Source organism: Canis aureus, chromosome 16, assembly GCF_053574225.1.
Source record: "Canis aureus isolate CA01 chromosome 16, VMU_Caureus_v.1.0, whole genome shotgun sequence".
Classification (NCBI taxonomy): Eukaryota; Metazoa; Chordata; class Mammalia; order Carnivora; family Canidae; genus Canis; species Canis aureus.
This window is the reverse complement of record NC_135626.1, coordinates 7,606,452-7,626,305: the sequence shown is the minus strand read 5'-3', so window position 1 is coordinate 7,626,305 and position 19,854 is coordinate 7,606,452. Positions and strand designations below refer to the sequence as shown.

The 19,854-nt window shown below is 54.8% G+C and overlaps 1 protein-coding gene and 1 long non-coding RNA gene across 9 annotated transcripts in view; one reads left to right on the top strand and one right to left on the bottom strand.

Annotated features, from left to right (window-relative positions):
* Positions 1 to 7,693: 7,693 nt before the first annotated feature.
* HMCN2 (hemicentin 2) overlaps positions 7,694 to 19,854 on the bottom strand; it is a 147,134-nt gene continuing 134,973 nt past the window's right edge. For 4 of the 8 annotated variants that reach the window (XM_077851058.1, XM_077851060.1, XM_077851059.1 and 1 more), the window contains 11 exons: positions 17,971 to 18,120; positions 16,417 to 16,554; positions 16,187 to 16,308; positions 15,537 to 15,774; positions 14,333 to 14,395; positions 13,194 to 13,328; positions 12,007 to 12,135; positions 11,140 to 11,460; positions 10,475 to 10,594; positions 9,448 to 9,574; positions 7,694 to 8,453 (listed from right to left, as the gene is read on the bottom strand). In XM_077851058.1, the coding sequence (XP_077707184.1) occupies positions 8,108 to 8,453; positions 9,448 to 9,574; positions 10,475 to 10,594; positions 11,140 to 11,460; positions 12,007 to 12,135; positions 13,194 to 13,328; positions 14,333 to 14,395; positions 15,537 to 15,774; positions 16,187 to 16,308; positions 16,417 to 16,554; positions 17,971 to 18,120 (1,889 nt within the window). In that variant the 3' untranslated portion in view covers positions 7,694 to 8,107. The remainder of the gene's footprint in view (positions 8,454 to 9,447; positions 9,575 to 10,474; positions 10,595 to 11,139; positions 11,461 to 12,006; positions 12,136 to 13,193; positions 13,329 to 14,332; positions 14,396 to 15,536; positions 15,775 to 16,186; positions 16,309 to 16,416; positions 16,555 to 17,970; positions 18,121 to 19,854) is intronic. The other 4 variants (XM_077851061.1, XM_077851064.1, XM_077851065.1 and 1 more) reach the window with 4 other exon arrangements.
* Positions 8,042 to 16,796, top strand: LOC144285677 (uncharacterized). The gene is made up of 3 exons (XR_013353921.1): positions 8,042 to 8,180; positions 12,684 to 13,299; positions 16,199 to 16,796. It is a non-coding gene; the product is annotated as an uncharacterized LOC144285677 (long non-coding RNA).

Genomic DNA, 19,854 nt, shown 5'->3' with positions numbered 1-19,854 from the left:
GGCACCAGAAGGTCGGGATTTCACCCTCGGTCCAGGGCTGGTTCTTGGCTGTCTTCAGAGGCTGGCGCCCGACCAAACGCCCTGGGGCTCCCGGTTATTAGAGAATAGAAGACCTGCCAGCTCCTAAGCCATTGGACCGCAGGGGTTCACAACTGAGGTTCACAGCGGTGAAGCTTCTTGTTTGCAAATAAAGGAAGGAGGCATTGCTGCCCCAGTCCGGCCTTCAGAAGGTTCTGTGCGTCAGAAGTTTGCCAGCCTGGTTCAGAGGCCTCAAAGCACCAATCACGGCTGCCCACAACTGAGTAAAATAGCAGGTGCTCACCTGTTCAAGGCAACTCCATGGTTAGGACTGATTGAGGGCACTCTCAGCCCTGAACCACCCCACCCCCCCGCCCCCGGGAGGTGGGAGTCCCCAGACTAATATTGCTGGTTTGCCATTCAGCCATCTCCTAAAAGTGGGGATGAGGTGTGGGGGAGGGGGTAGGTGGTGGTAAGGAGGCAGTCCTGTCCCAGGCCCCTTCCTGCAACGAAGAAGCAGCCAGAGAAGGGGACCCTTGGCAGAGAGGGGTGAAGGCTGCTCTCTTAGTCACTGCATCCTTCTGCCAGTCGGTTCCCCCATCCCGTCCCTGAGCACTCCTGCCTGGCCACCAAGCACATCCGCCAGGCAAGTAGCTATGAGTCCATCAGGAAGGAAAAGGTGTCAGACCAATTCACAAGGAAAGCCACAGCTTTCAGTTCCCATGAACCACAGAGCTACTAGCTTCTGGTACCCAAACCCCAGAAGAGGCTGCAATGGCAAGGAGGCCCTTATGAGCTGCATGGGGCCGGTGGCCTGAGGGGCCTTCCTGCCAGGAGACGAGCGGGCAGCTGGCCCCCTTAGCCTTCTCACTGAGCCATCTCTGGGCCTCACAGAGCCCCTGGCCTTCCATGGGAGCAGAAAGCAAGTGTGGAACAGCCAAAACCACACACCTGCAGGGGGTCGTGCAGGTTGGGCAGCTTCCTTCTCTAGCAGAAGCCGGGAAGGTGGGGGAGCATTCCCACTGTCCTCTGTCTCCATCCTATGACTTTGTGCTGGGTCTTTGTATCTTCCTTGAAGATGTCACTGCCCTTTGAGAAAGTTGGGGAGAGTGTGGGTGCACAGGGACTGCTTCCTTGGAGTTTTTTTTACAGAGGAAGTGCAGAAGGAAACTGAGGCAGTAAGGCCTGATGTTCCCCCAAGCTCCTCCAAAGCCAGTGGTGGCTGCAGAGAGAAGCCCCATTACCCAGACCTTAAAAGAGGGTGGGGTGAGGGATGAGCCCCTGCCAGTCTAGGATAGATGGTGGGGGGCAGCGGGGGTGAAAGAGGAAGTAAGGTTGTCTAGTTGGATCTGGGGCGCGACTGCACCCCTTGTGGTTATCACCAAGCACTGTTTTATTCACCTGACCTTCACCTGATCCTCACAACTACCCTATATGAAGTAACTGTGACTGTTATCCCCATTTTACAGACAGGATCCTGCAGGACAGAGAGGAAGTGTATCTTCCCCAAGGCCACACAGCCTGTTAGTGGCAGAGCAGCACTACACCCCAGTGTCAGAAGCTCTGGCCAAACCCTCTGTTTTACCTCAAGCTTGAGTTGAATTGGTAGAGGTACCAGGGTCTCAGTCTCAGGGTCACAGGCTGTGGGGGTCTCTGCTGCCGAAATGGCTCCAGTCCAGGGGACTGTCCCTTCCTGACGCACAGGTGCTGGTGATATTAAGGACAGTGATGTCGCAGCTCTCCTGAAAGGAAAACGAGCCCAACTGCCAGGAGGTGTCCTGCCCACTGGGCACCAGGGTGGATGAGAGGCGAGATCAAGGCCAGGGTGGACTGGCCGGCTCTCTCATGAGCCACTTTCCACCTGCACCCCATCGTCCAGCCCTGGCCCAGCCCTTACCCTGCAGAGCAGGTCCCAGGTCCAGCAATAGGGCGTGGCCAGGGGGATCCCCTACTTGGGGCCGAGCCACTGTTTCCTTTGCCTTTCACCCACACCCAGGTCAGGGCTCCTCAAGGAGTCTATGCACCTTCTAGTAAGTAATCTTGTGTGGTGCCTCTAAAAATACAGCAGCACTGAGGCCTGACCAGGGGAGAAACTGAGGTGCTGGAGTCTGGGAGTTCATATCTTCTATTTGTATCCGGAGTCTGCCCCTTCCTTTCTATCTGCACTTTCTCCACATTGGCCATCATCTGCTCTTACTCAGACCATTGCTATAGCCTTCTTTATCATTTCTCTGCTTCTTTGGTTTCCCATTCCTCCCTCCCTCAAATCCTTTCTCCACCCAAGAGCAGAGAGTTCTTCAAAACTCAGAACAAGTCACTCCCTTCTTAAACCTTTTTGTGGTTCATTCTCCCCTATAGTTCCTGGTTGTTCTAGCAACATTAGTTGAAAACTTTCCTTTCTGCATTGAATTACATTGGCACATTTGTTGAAAATTAGTTGACCATGTAAGTGTGGATATGTTTCTGGACTCCCTCTTCTGTTCCATTGATCTGTTTATTTATTGTTATATGCTAATACTACACCATCTTGATTTCTACAGCTTTATAGTAAGACTTCAAGTCGGATAGTGTGTATCTTCCAATTTTGTTATGTTTCAAAATTATTGTGGCTACTTTGCATTTCCGTATAAATAATAGAAACAGATTGCCAGTTTATAGAAAAAGCCTGCTGGGATTTTGATTGGGGATTGCAATAATTATATATCAGCTTGAGGGTGGGGAATGGACATTTTTAATGATACTGAGTTTTTCAATCCATGATCATGGTACATCTCTCTAGTTATTTGTATCTTCTTAAGTTTCCAGCATTTAAAAAGACTTCAAACTGTTTATTGAAAAGTATTACTTGCTATTTACATGAGCAATGAGAAACTCAAATAGGCCAATCTATAGGAGGTTACATCTTGAGATGATCTTTGTTTGCTTTAAATGGAAAGTGTATCTTTAAGATAGTGAAATATATATCCTAGAGTGTCACAAAATGACTTCTTTATTCAATGTGTGATTGCAGGTAAGAGTCTTTTAAGGAGATAGACTAGCAGGACCTGAGTTGGAGGAGCTGGAGTTTTGTAAGTTCCTTGCAGGTGATGAAGTCTTCCAAATAAACTAGGCGGGGCTGGACATCCTTCAGTTGGGAAAGTATGCAGTGATTTTGGGAAAGGCCTGGGGTCTGTGGCTTCTCATGCTGGAAGAAATAGGGCTTCTTGGAGTCACAAATATGGCTACTTCAGAGCTCAGCTTTGAAGTGGATATTTTACTGGATAGGTTGGATGACTTGCCAGGTAGAGGCCTATTCTCAGGCAAACGGCCAAGTCTTCTACTCAGAGAAGAGGAAAACCTGGCAGGTTGATGCATCTTTGATGGGTGCTATAAAAGTCCTTAATTTCAGTGAGAGTGCCAAAGGATCCATCTTGGTTCAGATATCTGAGCAATATTTTGTTGTTTTCAGTGTAAAGTTCTTGCTTATCTTTCATTAGACTTATTTCTAAGTATTTTAAGTATTTTGATACTATTGTACATCATGTTTCAAATTTCATTTTCTGTCATTTGTTGCCAGTATATAGAAATATGACTGATTTTTGTACATTTGCCTTATATTCTGCAACCTTGCTAATGTCACTGATTAATTTCAGTAGATACTTGTAAATACCTGAGGATTTTCCATGTAGACAATAACATTGTCTGTGAATAGAGGCAATCTTACATTTGCCTATATTATCGTTATACCTCTTCTTCTTGCCTTATTGCAATGGTGAGGATCCCCAGTATAATGTTGAATAAAAATGGTTAGGGTGGCTATCCTTGCATTGTTCATGATCTTAGAGGAAGGCATCCATTCAGGCTTTCACTGATAACTATGTTAGTGCAGGTTTTCTGTAGATGCATTTCATCAGGTAAAGAAACCCATGTTTATTAAGTTTGTTGGGAGTTTTTATCATGAATAGAGGCTGAATTTTGTCAAGTGCTTTTTCTGCATCTACTGAGATGATCATATGATTTTCTATTTATTCTATAAATATGGTAAATTACATTGATTGAATTTCACGTGTTGAACCAACCTTGCATTCCTGGAATCGTTATATCTCAATAAAGTTGATTTTTAAGTTTTTAAGGAAAAAAAAGGGAGGTAGAGGAGCTTAGGGTTAAAAGAGATGTAAAGGATGCACTTAATAACAACATGTGGACCTTATTCAGATCCTGATTTTTTTAAGTGTAAGAGAAATCCTCATTGTGAGCACTTGGAAATTGAACACAGATAGGATCTTTAATGATGGCAAGGAATTACTGCTGATTTTTTTTTTTTTACTATATATGATAATGGTATTGTCGGTAAGGGGATTTTATTGAGATCTTTTTAAGTTTTAGAGATATATTCTAAAATATTAATGAATTAAAGGTTTTTTTTTTATATGACTTTGATGGTTCCTCATCACTCTTAGCATCAAATCTTGAGCCCTGTACTTCCTCCTTGGTCCTCACCCACCACATCCTGATTGCACTGGCCTGTCTGTGGTTTCTTCAGCATGTCAAGCTCTTTGCATTATGGTCTCTGAATTTACTGTTCCTTGGCAATGTCTCTCTGACCCCTCCTGTCCTTCCACCAGGTGTGCCTTGTCAGTTGCTATCTCTCATGCTTGCACATAATAGATGCCTGAAGTTTCAGTGATAAAATGAAGGAAAACAAGGGCTCTAGCCCCTTCTTCCTCTCCCTGCTGCTGTTGTCTTAGACCATCATCACCTCTCACCTGTACTGTGCTGCACCTTTCTGGCTATGCTCACCGCCCCCTCTAATCCACTCTGTACACTGCAGCCAGGGTGGCTTTTCTAAGTGTCAGCTCTGACTTTTGTGGCCACTTGTCTGAATATAGATACAGCCTGTGCATCTAACCAAGGAGTAGGCCCCCCTTGTCTTTTATCTCTCCTCTGCCACTCAAGGCCTCTGCACCTGCCAGTCACAAAGAGACCGGGGAGTGTGGAGGCTCCAAGTACCTCACCCCACAACCATCTCATGGTTGGTGCCAGATACCACCTTGCTGCTGCCCAGGCCTGGGTGTTGGCTCCAGGAACAAGAGTGTCCTCTAGGCTGGACCTCAGGTTGCCAGTCCCTGCCCAGAGGGAACACAGAGTCCAGTTGTTGGGTTCTTGGAAAAACTGCATCAGAGAGTTTAATGAGTGACCTGCAGGGCTGTTTACCACCATTGATGGTTCAGGACAGCCTCAGCCTGGAGGTCAGGTGATTCTAGGGGGCTGGGTGGCTGGATGAGGCCTTGGCCAATGACTGCCTGCCAGCAGCTGGAAAAGCAGAAGTGGAAAACACTCCTTTGGAGCTGGGTCCAGTTGCAGCTCCCCAGGGAGCCTCCTCCTCCACTCTAGGACCATCCCTGTGGATGTGGGCAGGGGTGGGTGGCGTCGGGGGTGGGGCAGGGTGCACAAGACACAGATCACAGCCCAGATCCAGGCCAGATCTGGAATCACAGCCCAGATCCAGGCCAAGTCTGCCACCGGCTCGCTGCAAGACATTGAGCAATCACTCCTTTCCACCAGCGTCAAATTGAAATTTAGAAGGTGGGGGAGGAAGGAGGCAGAACTGAATGGATAGACACTCCCTTGGCAGCTTTTCAGGTCTTGAATTGCCATGGTCCCTCCTCTTCATCCTGCTCCTGGCCTTCCTTCTCCTCCCCATCCTCCTTTCTTGGGGAGTGGAGGTAGGGAAGCCTGCAGGCCAATGCCCCTGGGCTGTTGAGTCAGAAGGCCTGGATTGAATTCTTTTCTCCTCCAGGCTGTGTGAGCCTAGATTGGTGGCTCACCTTCTCTGAGCCCCCATTCCTTCATCTTTGAAATGGGCATACTCTTTCTTACTTCTGGATCTCCTGGGAGAATTAAAGCTCAGGTCCATAAGGCACTGGACATTCAATAGATGGTTTACAAATATGAAGGGCCAGGGGAAGACTGGGAAGCAGCAGGCAGGAGACAGCAGGGGTGACAGACAAGTTGGTACCTCCCCTTCACAGGTCTCACCTCTGCAGTGCCTCACCCTGGGACTGACCTTTTCATGGGCTCCATAAAAAAATTAACAGCCCAGCAAATGGCAGGGCTCAAGTTGTGACCTATGGCCCTTAGGATTGCACAAAGAAGGTCCTCACAGGTGGGCGCTGAACAAATGGGTACCCAGGTTTGGAGGACCCCCCCCCCTTGAATTTCTCCTCCACTCAGCCTGAAATCCTACCATTAGTGACTTCGGTGGCTTAAAGCAGGGGTGGCAAACTACAGTCCCCACCAGTTTCTGTAAAGCCTGCAAGCTAAGAATGCTTTTTGCATTTGTAAATGGTTGGAAATAAATGAAAGGCAGATTATTTCATGACATGTGAAAATGATATGAACTTCAAACCTAAGTGTCCAGTAATAGTTTTATTGGAACACAGCCATCCTCATTCATTCGTGTGCTGGCCCTGGCTCTCTGGCCCTGCACCGGTGAGGGGGGTGGTTACAGCACAGGCTGTGTTTTGCAAAGCCCAAAGCATTCCCTATCTGGCCTTTTATGGGAGAAGTTTGCAGACCCCTGGTTTAAACAAAACTAAAACCAAAACTAAACTAAACTAAACTAAACTAAACTGAACTAAACTAAACTAAACTAAAAAGCAAACCAGCTCTGAAAGTGGAAGTGCCCTGGGAAGATTCAGGTGGGGCTGTTGGTTGGAAGTCAGGCGTCCCAGTCTAACTATTAACCAGTCACCTATCCAGCAAATGGCTGGGTCAGTCATGTCCCCTCTCTGAGACCTCATTTTCTCCATCTGTCAAATGGACACAGTGATTTCCTGTTTAATCCATCATTGGTGGAAGTCTCTGTTTACGTATACTGATTGTCATCCACCTTTTAATAAGAAATATGCCAGACAGCTTTCCTTCTTGCCCAGATGAGGAGAGCATGAGGATGCAAAGGGGGAGGTGACAGTGTCACACTGAGCAAGGGGAGCAGGGAGGAAGGGTCTCTCCTCTTCAAACTAGGTGCGAAAGAGCCCCTTTCTGTCAGAGGCCGTGGCCAAGGGCAGCTGGCAACAGGGTCGCCAAGGCAAGGGCTGTAGCTAGTCCAGGGTGGGGTCAGGAGGGCGGGAGGTCAATAAGCACCCTGCAGTTCTGTGGAGTCCCTGGAGACTCAGACCCTATCCCAGCACACTGGAGACACGCCAATACATACATAGATGTTCTAATCCTGTCCCCAGTTCATTCCATCAAAGCCAAAGTCCCTGCAATGGCACAGAGAGGCCCCAAGGATCTGACCCAATAACTTTACCCTTTTTTTTTTTAAAGATTTTATTTACTTATTCATGAGAGATACAGAGAGAGAGAGAGAGAGAGAGAGAGAGAGAGAGAGAGGCAGAGATACAGGTAGAGGGAGAAGCAGGCTCCATGCAGGGAGCCCGATGTGGGACTCGATCCCAGGACTCCAGGATCATGCCTGGGCCAAGGCAGGCACTGAACCACTGAGCCACCCGGGGATCCCCTACCTTTACCTTTCTGATCACAACTCACTCTTCCTTCCCCCAGCTCACCACAACCCCAGCCTCCCCCACCTTCTTGCCCAGTGTCCAGGACTGCTGGACCAGAAGGGTGGCGGCCTTCCCACCAACCAAAGCCCCTCCTTACCAAAGCAAAATAACCGAAGGAAGAAGTCGAATTGGTTGAAAGAAAACATTTTTATATTATACATACAACACGGGGCTCAGGATGGCAGTGCCAGCTGTGGGCGGGGGACACAGGGTCCGTCCCTCCCCTGGGGCTCCGGGTGCTGGGTCCCAGCCAGGTCTCCCTGGGGCGTGGGGCAAGCCTGGAGGAGCGGGTCAGACAAGCGGGCTTCCCCCTGGTGCTGTCGCTGCTTCACCGCCTAAGGGCGGCCGTACCCTCTGCTGCTGAGCTCCGCCTCCACTCGGGTCCTCGCTGTCCTGGGGGTCAAGGCTGCACGCAGGGTCCTGTTTGCTGAAGGGCTCGATGACGCACGGGGGTGGGAGATGACGAGGCTCGCCACAGCCCGCGGCCAGGGCCCCCAGCCCCGAGGTCACTGGCCCAAAAGCTGCTGCCAGAGACCACGCCCTCAGTAGGGATAAGGGGACACGGCGATGAGCAGGACGAAGACGCTCTGGTGGCGCGGCGCGGCGGCGCGCACGGTGAGCCGGTAGAGGCCGGCGCGGGTGAGCGCGCGGCGGGTGTAGACGGCGCCGTGGCCGGCGCGCAGCGGGCGCAGCGCGAAGGGGCTGCGCGGGTCGGGCTCGAGCACGCTGAGCTCCGTGCGGTTGGCGGGGACGCCGGCCTCCGAGAAGGCGGCGAGGCGGGCCACGTCGTGGTGGGCGCGCACGCCCAGGGGCAGCGGCAGCAGCTTGTACTGCAGCGTCGAGGGGCCGCCCGCGCTGCAGTCCTGCGAGCAGCGTCGGAAACACGTCCTGCGGGCGGGACAGACCGAGCGACTCGGGTGGCCGACAGAGCGCCGTCCCGAGCCCCGCAGTTCTCCTGCGCGCCGCGCTGCTCGTCCCCGCGCCTCCTCCGCAAGCACCACTGTTGGCCCACTCTAGAGATCAGCAAACTGAGGCCCAAGGAAGCCAGAGACGTGCCCCCTCCCATGGGATCGGGTCCCCCAATCCCATCGGGCTTCCTCAGCCCACACCCCAGGGCAGCCTGGTGAGCACACATTTTGGGGTCCTCCAGGTCCGCCGGGAACCCCAGGGCTGAGTCGCCTGCTCTGGATTTGGAACGGGAGAGGAGGTCAAAAGACGCGTGTTTAGCCTTGCCAAGGACATGCACGCCCTCCCCACTCCCTGCGGCCTGGGCTTCCTGGCTGGTGGAGTCCAGGGCAAGTCACTTTCCCTAACTGCCATGGCTCCAGCTTGTCTGGACCTCGATCTTGTCGCCGAGGTCCCCATATCTGTGCATCTTTAGGAGTCCCTTTAGTAGCCACAGTGAGTGGCTCGGAGGAAATGTGTCTTGTGTTTGTGTGCCAGTGCGTGTCGGAGTCCTAGGGTTTTGTGGGGGCATTTGTGTGTGTGTGTGTGTGTGTGTGTGTGTCCCCGTGTGTAGGGTTTTATGTACATAGTCATGTGTCTCACATGTACATCTCCAATTCTCTCCGTTCTCTGAGTGCCCCCTGCTCCACCCAGAGCCTCCAGCTGCAGCATCACTGCAGTAAATGCCAGTGTCCAGGTGAGTGTGCACCCCGCGTGGCTGCAGGAAGGTGCTCTTTATGAGGGCACACTGCCCTGTGGGCATAGATGTCCCACTCAGGAATTCTGGCAGGGTCGATCCCACTGGCCCTAAGAGGGCCCCTGCCTGACACATGGCCTTTCTGGAGGAAGAGTCTGACGGTCCAGGAGCCAGAATGGAAGCACCCAGCTCCTGGCAGACAATGTGCCCCAATTCACTCCCAGCCTACTCAACCCTTACCCTGGGCTGGAGCCTTGACGGTAGGTGGCCGGACATGGCGTGTCCACACACTGGTAGCTGCCGCGGGTGTTAAAGCACATCTGGCTGGGCCCACACTCAATGCCATCCTCCTCACACTCGTTGATGTCTGGGTGGGGGAGGTGGGCAAAGAGATGGGAGTGAAAAAGTGAAGAGAAGTGGAAGGGCCCAGGGCAGGAACCACAGAAGGCATGGGACTGGGGGCTAAGCAGGAGAGAAATGCCTTCAGAGGACCAGCGAGGGAGGCAGCTCCTCTCCCCTTGAACCCAACCACCTTGATCTATGACTGCCCAGCTGGCAGGCTCCAGGCACCTCCCCATCTCCCCAGGTGGGCAACCCTGGGAATCTCCTGGGCCTGGAGCTGGTTGTAGGGTCTGAAGGAGGTGAGGGGCTGCCCTTGGGCAGACAGGTGCCCCCTGCCCGTGACCCCTGTCTGCCCCGGTGGAAGCCTTTGAGGACATCCATGGTTCCTCAGGCAGAGAGTGATGGTCGGAGACAGAGAAGGCAGGCTGATTCCCACTTTACGGGGCTGGGGTGAAGCTGGCCCCAGCCCTGGAGCACAGTAAGGAGAGTGGCTTGGAGTGTTAGGCTTGGGAGTTAGGGGACTCCCCTGCTTGGGTGTTAGGAGACTCTGCTGCTCCTACTAGCAGCTGCTGCCTTGCTGGAATGCTGTCTCCATGCCCGCCCTCCACATATCCAGCCGTTTAGGGGAGGACTGTTAGCCCCACTTCACCAGGAGGCTGAGGCTCAGAGAAGCGATGTGAGCTGCCCAGGGATACACAGCAGAGCTGTGATGGTCCTCCAGGACCGCTCTCAGAGCCTGTCCATGCAACCTCTTAGTTACTGTGTGGAGTGTGGCTTCCAGCCTGGCTGTGGGCACCTAGGGTGCTCTGAGCTCCTCTCCCTGCCTCACCCTCACATGAGATGGTTGAGAAGTGGCTGGAGAGAGCCACCTCTTCCCACGAAGCCCCATCCTGACTCTTCCAGAACTGGGAGGGCCACTGCTCACCCTGGCAGTTTTTTCCGCTGGGGAGGAGGCGGTAGCCAGCGGGGCAGAGGCACTGGTAGCTGCCCTCCGTGTTTCGACAGGTGTGCTGGCACAGGTTCCTCACCCGGCACTCGTCCAGGTCTGGACCAGGCCCAGGGGTGGGGGATGGAGGCAGAGACACACACTGAGTCACAGACATTCACCAAGGCATGGGGGGTGGGGAGACACTGCTCCTGGCACAGATGCTGAAGCTTGTCTGCCCTCCAGTACTCCCCTTTGCCTCCATGGGGAGCCCGGGGGCTGTCCCTGCTCCCCCGCCCCCATACCCACCAGTCCCTGTTCACAGTGTCATGTCAGCCTGCACGCCTCCTTCACCCCTGCAAATCTCCTGCCCTGACTGCCTCACTCCTGCGCACCAAAAGGAGCATTTCTCAAAAGTGGGTAAAGTGTCCTGAAGTCAAATGGTTGGGAAAATACTCCATCCCCCTCTCGGATGCCCGCTGCCCATTCTACAGCCGGGGCTTCAAGGCGGCATATGCAGCCAGGATGTAACTATCTGCATGCACTGCCCACCCTGCTTGCTGTTGAGCCCTGGGTTTCTGTACATGGGGCGTGGTGCCCACACACCCAGCCTAGGACCACGCAGGGCGCGTCCCCAGGGGATGGCTGCTGGCGTGTGGCCTTACCTGTGCAGACACCATTCTGCCGGATAAAGCCAGTGGGGCACCAGGCCCGACCCAGGCTGCTCAGGGCTCCCGCGCGTGGCCGGAGGGAGACCCAGGCATGGTAAGAGCCCCCGGGGACAGGGGCACGGGGCCGCAGCCAAGGCACTAAGGGGCCCCGGTGGCTGACAGTGGTCACGTTTTGTTCACTCTGCTCTGGTGGGGTGCAGGTCTTGCCATCACGGAGGAGGGTCTGGCCCAGCGGGCACAGGCAACGGTAGCTGCCCTGGAGGTTTTGGCACTGGAAGGTGCAGGTTCTGGGCAGCTCCAGGCACTCGTTGATATCTGGAAAGGAACAGGGCCAGGTGGGATGCTGAGGGTGGCTCGGGGCTCGCCGCGGCCACTCTGCCCGACGCCAGCCATCTCTCCTGGTCTCTCGCCTTCCCCAGAACCCAGCGTCCTCCCCCACTGCCTACAGACAGACCTGCCCACCAGCTTTCCCTCTCCTGGACCACCGCTAGCCTCTGCTGCTCAAAGAGGCCCCAACCTCCCCCAGCTCCGGGCCTCATCCCAGACTCCACTGTACAGCAGCAGAGAGGAGGCCTGTTCACTCTGCTCAGCCTCTTTGGGACCCCCACCTGCTTCTCCCTACACTCCCCCTCCTCCTGGGCTCCCGGGGATGGTGACCTTGCTGGGTAGGGGGTGAGGTCCGGTGCCAGACGATAGCAAAGCATGGATCCGGGGACATGGGGGGCGTGGGGCGATGTAATCAGTGTTAGCTGCTGCTGCTCACAGAACCCAACACCACCCCACCCTGGTCATAAACGCTCTCTGCTCATGAGCCAGGCGGTACTGACCCGGGCTCCAAAAAGGGGGCGAGTGTCCCCATACCTAGGCAGGGCAGGCCAGGGCCCTGGATCCGGTACCCCCTGGGGCAGCTGCAGCGGTGGCCGCCTGGGGTGTTCTCACAGAGCTGGTTGTAGTGACAGTCATCCGACTGCTCCAGACACTCGTCCACATCTGGGGAGGCAGGGGTGTGGACAGAGGGGGGCTGAGCCTCCCACCCCTGCCCCCAGGGAATACAGTGCGCCTCTCCATGTCTGGCCTCCTCCTCATCCCCTCTTCCAACTTCAGTGCCACCAGGTGGAATGCCAGGGTTTGAACCACCTCTCCTAGTTATGCCAGCTTTGGAGAGTAAGAAGGTTGTAGGTCCGAAAAGAAAGCAGAGGCTTAAAAGGTGGGCTTTGGAGGCAGAGTCCCAGGTTTGGGCCAAGCGCTGCCATATCTCTAGGTCCTTGAGCAAGTAGCTCTCACTCTCCCAGCCTTGGTTTTCCTATCTGTGAAGAGGTGTCAGGGTGGGACCTCTCCCTGGGGTCAGGGGGAAAAAACTAGATCACATGCAAGAAGGTGGTAGGAGCTGGTTCAGGGAAAGAGCTCTAAGAGCTGGAGAGAAGGAAGGAAGTGAGGGCGGAAAGGAGGCAGAGGAGCCATGTGGGTGGACTGGACACTTCAAGAGCCCTGGGGTCACTTCCTCTTCTGAGTTCCCCTGCACTTTGCCCTTGTGCTAGGTGGTCCTACCACTCAGAGGAGCCTGAGGACCCATGATCGTGAAGTTCTAGAACACTGGAGCAAGAAAGGCCATACAGGTTGCCAGTCCAGGGCGGCTCCTGAGTTTCATCTCAAAGGCTAATTGCAGCTGATTCACAGTGGCTACTGGAGAAGCTGCGTTGAGTAGGATTCAGAGGCTGTCTTTAGGCCGGCCGGGCCTCAATCTATGAGGGAACCTGGGAAGCGGCAGCATATGTGTGCCCTCCCTGACCTGGTGCCCCTTCATCAGACAAGAAACCGGACAGGAAAAGACACTTGTCCAAGGATAATCAAAGTGCCAGCAGCCAGGCCAGGCCAGGCCCCAGACCTTTGGAGTGTGGCTCAAGCTTTTGCCCTGGTCTCATGGCTCCTTCTGCCAAGAGAGTTCTGCTTTTCCCTGGAGGCCCAGAGTCCCAGTGGCACAGAGAACCTCCTCTACTGAACCCTGGAAACCCTGGAGTATGGACAGCCCCACATCATGCCCCTGTCACCTTCACAGCCGGCCCCATGAGGGGCCACCCGGAAGCCAGGCCTGCAGTCGGGGAGGCAGTGGTAGGACCCAAAGAGGTTCACGCAGCGCTGTCCCTCCTGGCAGAGGTGGGTGTCCCAGGCACACTCATCCACATCTGGGGGCGATGTGGGGGCACGGGCTGATGAACACATGTCCCCCAGGCCCTCCTTGCCACCCTGACCCTGGCCAATCAATGACGCAGGCCCCTCCCCCAGACCCAGGAGCCCCTGGCAAGAAAGCCCCACCTCTCCTGCTGGCTTTTTCCCTCATCTTGCCCCTTCCCCAGAAACAGAGAGCCTACCCTGAGGGACCCACAGGCCTTGGTCTGGGGCATCTGATATGAGGTTGCAGATGATGCCCCCTGGGCACCTGGTTCAAAGCACAGCAGAGACTTAGCAGTGCCAGGCCTCACTGGTGGGAGCGAAGGGACGCAGATGGGGAGGGTCAACATCTGGACAATGTCCTACGGTCACATTTGTTGTCCAGAAACTTTGCAAATGGAACAAGTAGAGCAAGTGGGGCAGACGGGTGTCCACTCACTTCCAACCCCAGTTGTCTGGGCATGACCAGGGAGTGGCAGGAAAGCCCAAGGCTATGTCTAGGCTCAGCAGGTATGCACACCAGGAGCACATGGTGGCTGCCTGCTGGGGGTCCCTATCACCCCCAGTATTTGAGCTTCTCCCATCTGCAGCCCTCATAGTAGGCAATTCCGAAGGGAAACAGGGTGTCGTAACCCTCAGGCTGGCACCCAGTGCTACCAGGAACAGGCCATGTCCTGAGATGTGTGCCCCTGGCCAGGGTCGTGGCTCTAGAATGCCCTGCACACACTGAGGCCAGCTCCAAGGAGAGCTTCTGCCCCTGGGCCCGCTCACCTCTGCAGTTCCTGTCATCCCTGGCCAGGGCAAAGCCTGCCCAACAGGAGCAGGAGAAGTGACCAGGTGCATTGTGGCAGGAGTGAGAACAGGGGCTGGGGCCATCTGAACATTCGTCCCTGTCTGGGCAGGGGGGTGGGGGTGGGCAGAGCTCCTGTGGTCTGTGCTCACAGGCCCTCCTACTGGCTGGCCAGGACACATCCTCCCTCTCGGACCATCCATGCCAGGGGAAGGGGAAGGCACTCACCCACACAAAACTCTCCCTGGGTGTCCAGATCAAAGCCCTCCGGGCAGCCAACTTCATTCTCTTCTGCGAGGCAAAGGCGATAGGTCGATAGGTCATTAAGGACACAAGGGCACTGCAGCCAGGGTGCCCCGGAACAGACAGCAGCCCTGGCTGTAGCTCCCTCCTGCCAGTCTGGCCAGGCCGATGCCCCCTCAGCCCTGAGCCAGGCCCACGCCCAGCCAGTCTGCAAGCCCATTCCCAGCCCAGGCCAGTTGGAGGCAGTGACTGTGGGTCATGTCACGGGCATGCCCATGGTGGGCTGGCCAGGCTGTCAGCTGGCAGACACAGGAGAAACCAGGAAAGGAAAGTACAAAACAGGATGTCCATGCATGCAAAAGCACACTCCTGAGGATCCAGAGGGGTAGATGTGGCCCTGGCTGTGTAAGGGGAAGGGTAAATAAGGCAGAATGGGTAAATAATAGCACCTGGTGGGGGTAGGAAGCACAGGAATTCTAGAGACAGAAAGGAGACCAGGCTCCCTAAATTACTGCAAGGATAGCATGCTTGCTAAAGTAATCACTGGGTGCCAGGTGAGGGTTCCAGAGAAAATTTGGCTACTCCCAATACCCTGCAAGGTGGGTGATATTATGCCCATTTTATAGATGGGCAGGACCAGGGAGGACCAGGGCATTGCCCCTAAGGTCCCAGAGCCAGGAAGTGGTATGGCTGGATTTGAACCAGGGTCTGTCTGACCCCAAAGCTGTGCTCTTACCACTGTGCCAGGTTCAATGTTAAAAACAAATTGGGAGCTTCAATAAGGGTAACAGGCATATCTTTAGCATCCACTGGTTGAATATGTCCAGCATGGCCATGTGGGTGTCCAGGGTTCTAACAGAGGCTCCTGACTGCCTGGTGGGGCCTCTGCTGCAGGCGCCCTTGAGCAGAGGGCAGCGTATGGCTGGAGTCTTAGACATCAGCCTGAGGGGGTGGGCTTGGACCTGCACCCTGGGGCAGGGGAAGAGGCTCTGGAGGGTTCGAACAGGAGTGACCTGAAGACCTGTGTCCCTGTTGGGGTTGCGGATGGTTGGACAGGAGCAGGGACACTCTGGAAGTGAGTGGACAAGGAGGGGAGGTGTCACCTTGGCTTTCAGCAGGTGCATTTGGAGCCCCTGGTGGGTGTTTAGCTGGGGCAGGGGGGAGTGGAGACAAAAGACAGGGGCCTCACCAGCTTGCAGGGCTGTGGTAAGCTGGAAGTGCAGGGCCTCAGCCTTGGGGTCGAAGGCCGAGCTGATAGCCGAGGCCCTCAAGTGCTGCACCAGCTGGGGTTGGAGGCCCTGGGCCGCATCGTACCGGATGCTGTGGTTGCAGCGCAGGAATGTGGGAAGGCTGTCCTGCAGGAAGTGCTGTGTGGAGCCCACGAAGAGACGGCCTGGCCCCATCTGCACATAGTGCTCCTCGAAGTCCTGGAGGAGGAGGAGGAGGAGGAGGTGGAGGAGGGGAAGGGAGGAGGAAGAAGTGGGGGATAGGGGAGGAGGAGGGGGGAGGAGAGAGAGGAGAGGGAGGAGGAGGGTGATAGAGAATGTCTAGGATTTCAACTTCCAAAGGTAGGACCCTCAGCTCCCTGTTCAAGGGGCAAGGGATGCTGGAGGTGGAGGCCTGTGGGTCCTTGAGCAGGTGACCTCCTTTTGTCATTCTTGTGTATGAAATGGGCAAGACACCTGTCCCTGAGAGGCTGGGCCAGGGCATCCTCCCACTGGGCTAAGTCCAGCCCAGGCCACACCCAGCCCCTGCTGGGGTGTCAGCAGAGGATGCTTGGGGCAGCACATCCCACCCTCTCCCCTGCCCTCATCTGCACACCTCGGGGCTGGTCCCCACCTGCACTTGCAGATCTGCGTCAGCCAGGCTCTCGGGGACGACACCACTGACCACCACGTCAAGGAGCAGGAGGCCATTGGAATCCAGGCCCCGGGCCTCCTGGGTCATCATGAGCAGCTCTCCTGCAATCCATCCCCGCCCAGCCTGGAGTCAGCATGGGGGAGAGGCCCTGGGCTCAGGCCTTAGCCCCATGTGGCCCACTGGGAAGGAGATGCCCCCACCCCGCTCACCTGTGGCAAACTCCACATGCGACTCCTGTAGGAAGCTGCCACCCGTCAGAGAGTGGCCATTCAGGACATCCCCATTCTCTCCAGCCAGGGCCCAGTAGATGGGGGCGATGCTGACCACGAGTACCCGCATCAGGGGCCCTGCATGGGATGGGCGTGGAGGCTGGGTCAGGGCCAGATCCTGAGGGCTGCCACTCTCCCGCTCAAGATCCCTCTGTAGCTCCCTGTTGCCCCAGGAGGGCTTAGCCCCTTCCCTCCCTGCTCAGGCCCAGCCCTGTGATCACCTGAGTCAGTTATTGGATCAGAACCTGGGAAGGGGTGAAGGCAAATATCCAGTCTGTGGAGTGGTTGTGAAAACGAACAAAATACATTTATACAAAGAAGGGCACGTGACTTGTTGATATTCAACTCAGTTGAACAAATCTTGAGAGTGACTGGGTCACCAACTGAGCCTGGGACATATGTGCTGGACCAAGCTGAAAACCAGACAAGTCTCCTACCTTGCAGACACCTTCCAGAAGAGCCTGGGAGAGGAAAGCCACTGACTTTGAAAATAGAGCCAAAAAATCGCTCTGGACATGGATTCCCAGACCTTCATGTGATGCCCAGCCCTCCTCACACGGCAGAGGGTGCCTTGGTCTGGGAAAGGGGAGACCCCACTCGCTGGGGGTCAGGGGTGGTTGAGCTTCTCAGGGAAACTACCGGCTCCGAAGAGAGGTGGGGGAAGACCCAGGCTCATGGGCAGCAGAACCGTCTTCACGCTTCTATGCCTGTTTCCACCACATGGAGGCTGGCCCACCTGGCTCGGGGCCAGCTGCTTCTCCGTGGCTCCTGCTTGGGCAGCTGGAAACAGCAGCCATACCCGGGCAGCCTCCCACCTCACTCGATCCCTGCTGACAGCCAGCCTGGAACGACCCCCAGCCAGAGCCCCCTGACCCCACACTGTTCACACAGGTGTGTGGTTGAGGGCAGCTCTGGAGCAGCCGCTTCTGGCAAAGACCCAGTCAGCAGTGTTCTCTCCCTGTTCTGGACCTCCAGGGTGCCCTGGGAAGGGCGAGATAGCAAGGTCTGCAACATCACTCTAGAAAATTCCATCTGCTAGTGCACACTGATTTATGACTCTGTGACAGTGGATATTCCTTGCTTCTCTGGGCCTTCTAGCTAAGGTTATTCTCCTCGCTTCCCCCTTTCTGTCCCCTCCAGACCATCCATACCCCCTGACTCCTGCCTTTTCTATCAGCTCTTCAGAGTGTGGGAAGCGGGGATCACCCACTTGGCAGTCAGTGATCTCCAAAGCATTATCTGGCTGCATTCACATATCCTGGTTATTTCACACTGTCTCAGTCTATAATTTTTACTTTGTTCTGTTGGGAGGTGGTGGTGGTGAGGAGGAAGTGGCCCACACCTAAATCCACTTTGGCTAAGACTCAGACTTGGATCTTAGGGGCAGTCAGATTTCCTCCAGCCATCAGGCCCTGAGCCAGCCTCAGAACATGGGAGTTGCCTCCTCCTGGTGGAGGAGCCCTAGGCGCAGGACAGGCTCTGGCCCCCACTTACCCACATTCGCAGGGATGTGGCTAATGCTGCTCTGGATGGTGGTGACCCCAGAGCGTGCCTCCTGTTGCACGGTGGTGTTGAGGGTCGCCCTGCTAAATTCTTGGCCATTGATCACGCCGGACATGCTGCCCCGGCTCCCGTGGGGCTCCCCTGTGAGGAGGGAGGAGAACAGTAAGGTTATCCACCTCTGTGCCCTCAGAGCAAGCAGATACTGTCACCCCCTCCACGGAGGAGAAACTGAGGCTGGGAGACAGGAAGTGACTTGCCTAAGACCACACAGCTCGTGGGTGATAGGCTCATTGTCCAGGGGATCCTGACTCTGAAAGCGAGGGGGAGGCTTCAGAGAGGTGCCCTGCACTGGGATGGTGCTAGCTTCTGATTCTGGCTCTGCCATCACCTACCTAGATCTCTGGGCAAGTCAGGCCCCTAAGACACACTTGAGCTGGCCTATGTTTAAAACGAGGCGGTGGGATCACAGATGTGTCAAAGACCTGTTGGGTTCTAAAATCTAAAATGCCAGGAGCCCATGATGGAGGGGCTGGCATGCTGGAGGAGACAGGGCACCAGGCCAGGACCTGAATACTGTCACCTGAACATCCTTTATTTCATCACTGGCCCTGGCTCCAGCTGCCCTGCAGCTGGATTTCCAACAGCAGCCAGGCGGCCTGCAGGGTGGTGCTCTCCAGCACTAATCAGACGGATGGGGTGGGCACAGAGGGCACTTCCTCTGGCTAATGGACCAGCTGTCTCTTCCGCACAGATGGCATTCAAGGAGCTGAGACATAGAAGCTAGCCTGCCTCTTTGCTTACCGGCTCTCTGGGGAAATTAACAACCAATTGCCCATGATCTGTTGAAAAAATAACATAAAACACTCAACTGCCAGGATCCTAAATGGCTAAATCAAGGGGCTGGTTAATTTTGGATTCCAGGAAGCAGTGCTGTTTCCTGCAGCCCAGAGCTGGGGTCTGATGAGATTTGATGCCCATCTGGGACATCTCTCATCAATATCCGCAGCTCTGGGGTTTATGGGAGGGACAGCAGCAGGCCATGAACCTACCCCTGGCATCTTAATAAGGGGAAGAGGAAGGAGTCAGGTGCAGATATGAAGGCAGCAGTATGGCCTGGCATCTTTCAAAGGGGACAAGAAATTGGAGCCTGGGAATGACAAGCCACCATCAACTTTCTCAGACATACGGTGACTCAGCAGCCTCATGCCTCCCAAGAGGGGGCCCCCAGGCTGATGGGAAATGAGGAAGAGAAGACTGTTCACAGTGAGGGAGCCTCAAAACCTCTGAACATGTTTTAGCTAGCAATGCCCCACTGGAGGGACTGACCCCATAGACATATTCAGGCCAGCACACAAAGATGCGCACCACAGTGTCATTTTCAGGGGTGGGGGAGGACTTGAAACAAAACAAAACAAAACCCAAACCTGTTGCTTATGTAACAAAGCCAACAGCAGTTAAGTTAGGAAAGTATCCCTGTGGAATATTTTCATATTCAACACTGAAGAAGATATAGACTGGTTTTATTATCATGGGATGTTGTCTAAAACAGAGTAAGAGGGCAGCCTGGGTGGCTCAGCGGTTTAGTGCCGCCTTCAGCCCAGGGCCTGAGATCCTGGAGACCCGGGATCGAGTCCTGCGCTGGGCTCCTTGCGTGGAGCCTGCCTCTCCCTCTGCCTGTGTCTCTGCCTCTCTCCCTCTCTCTCTCTCTCTGTGCCTCTCGTGAATAAAATAATAACTTTTTTAAAAAAGGAAAAAAGCCTCTCTTTATATTTGGGGGAAAAAGTGTAGAGGGGTATACCCCAAGTGATGGCATAAAGCTATTTCTGGTCATTGAAGGTGAGAAAATTGGTAATTCATTTTTTCTTCATAGATTTT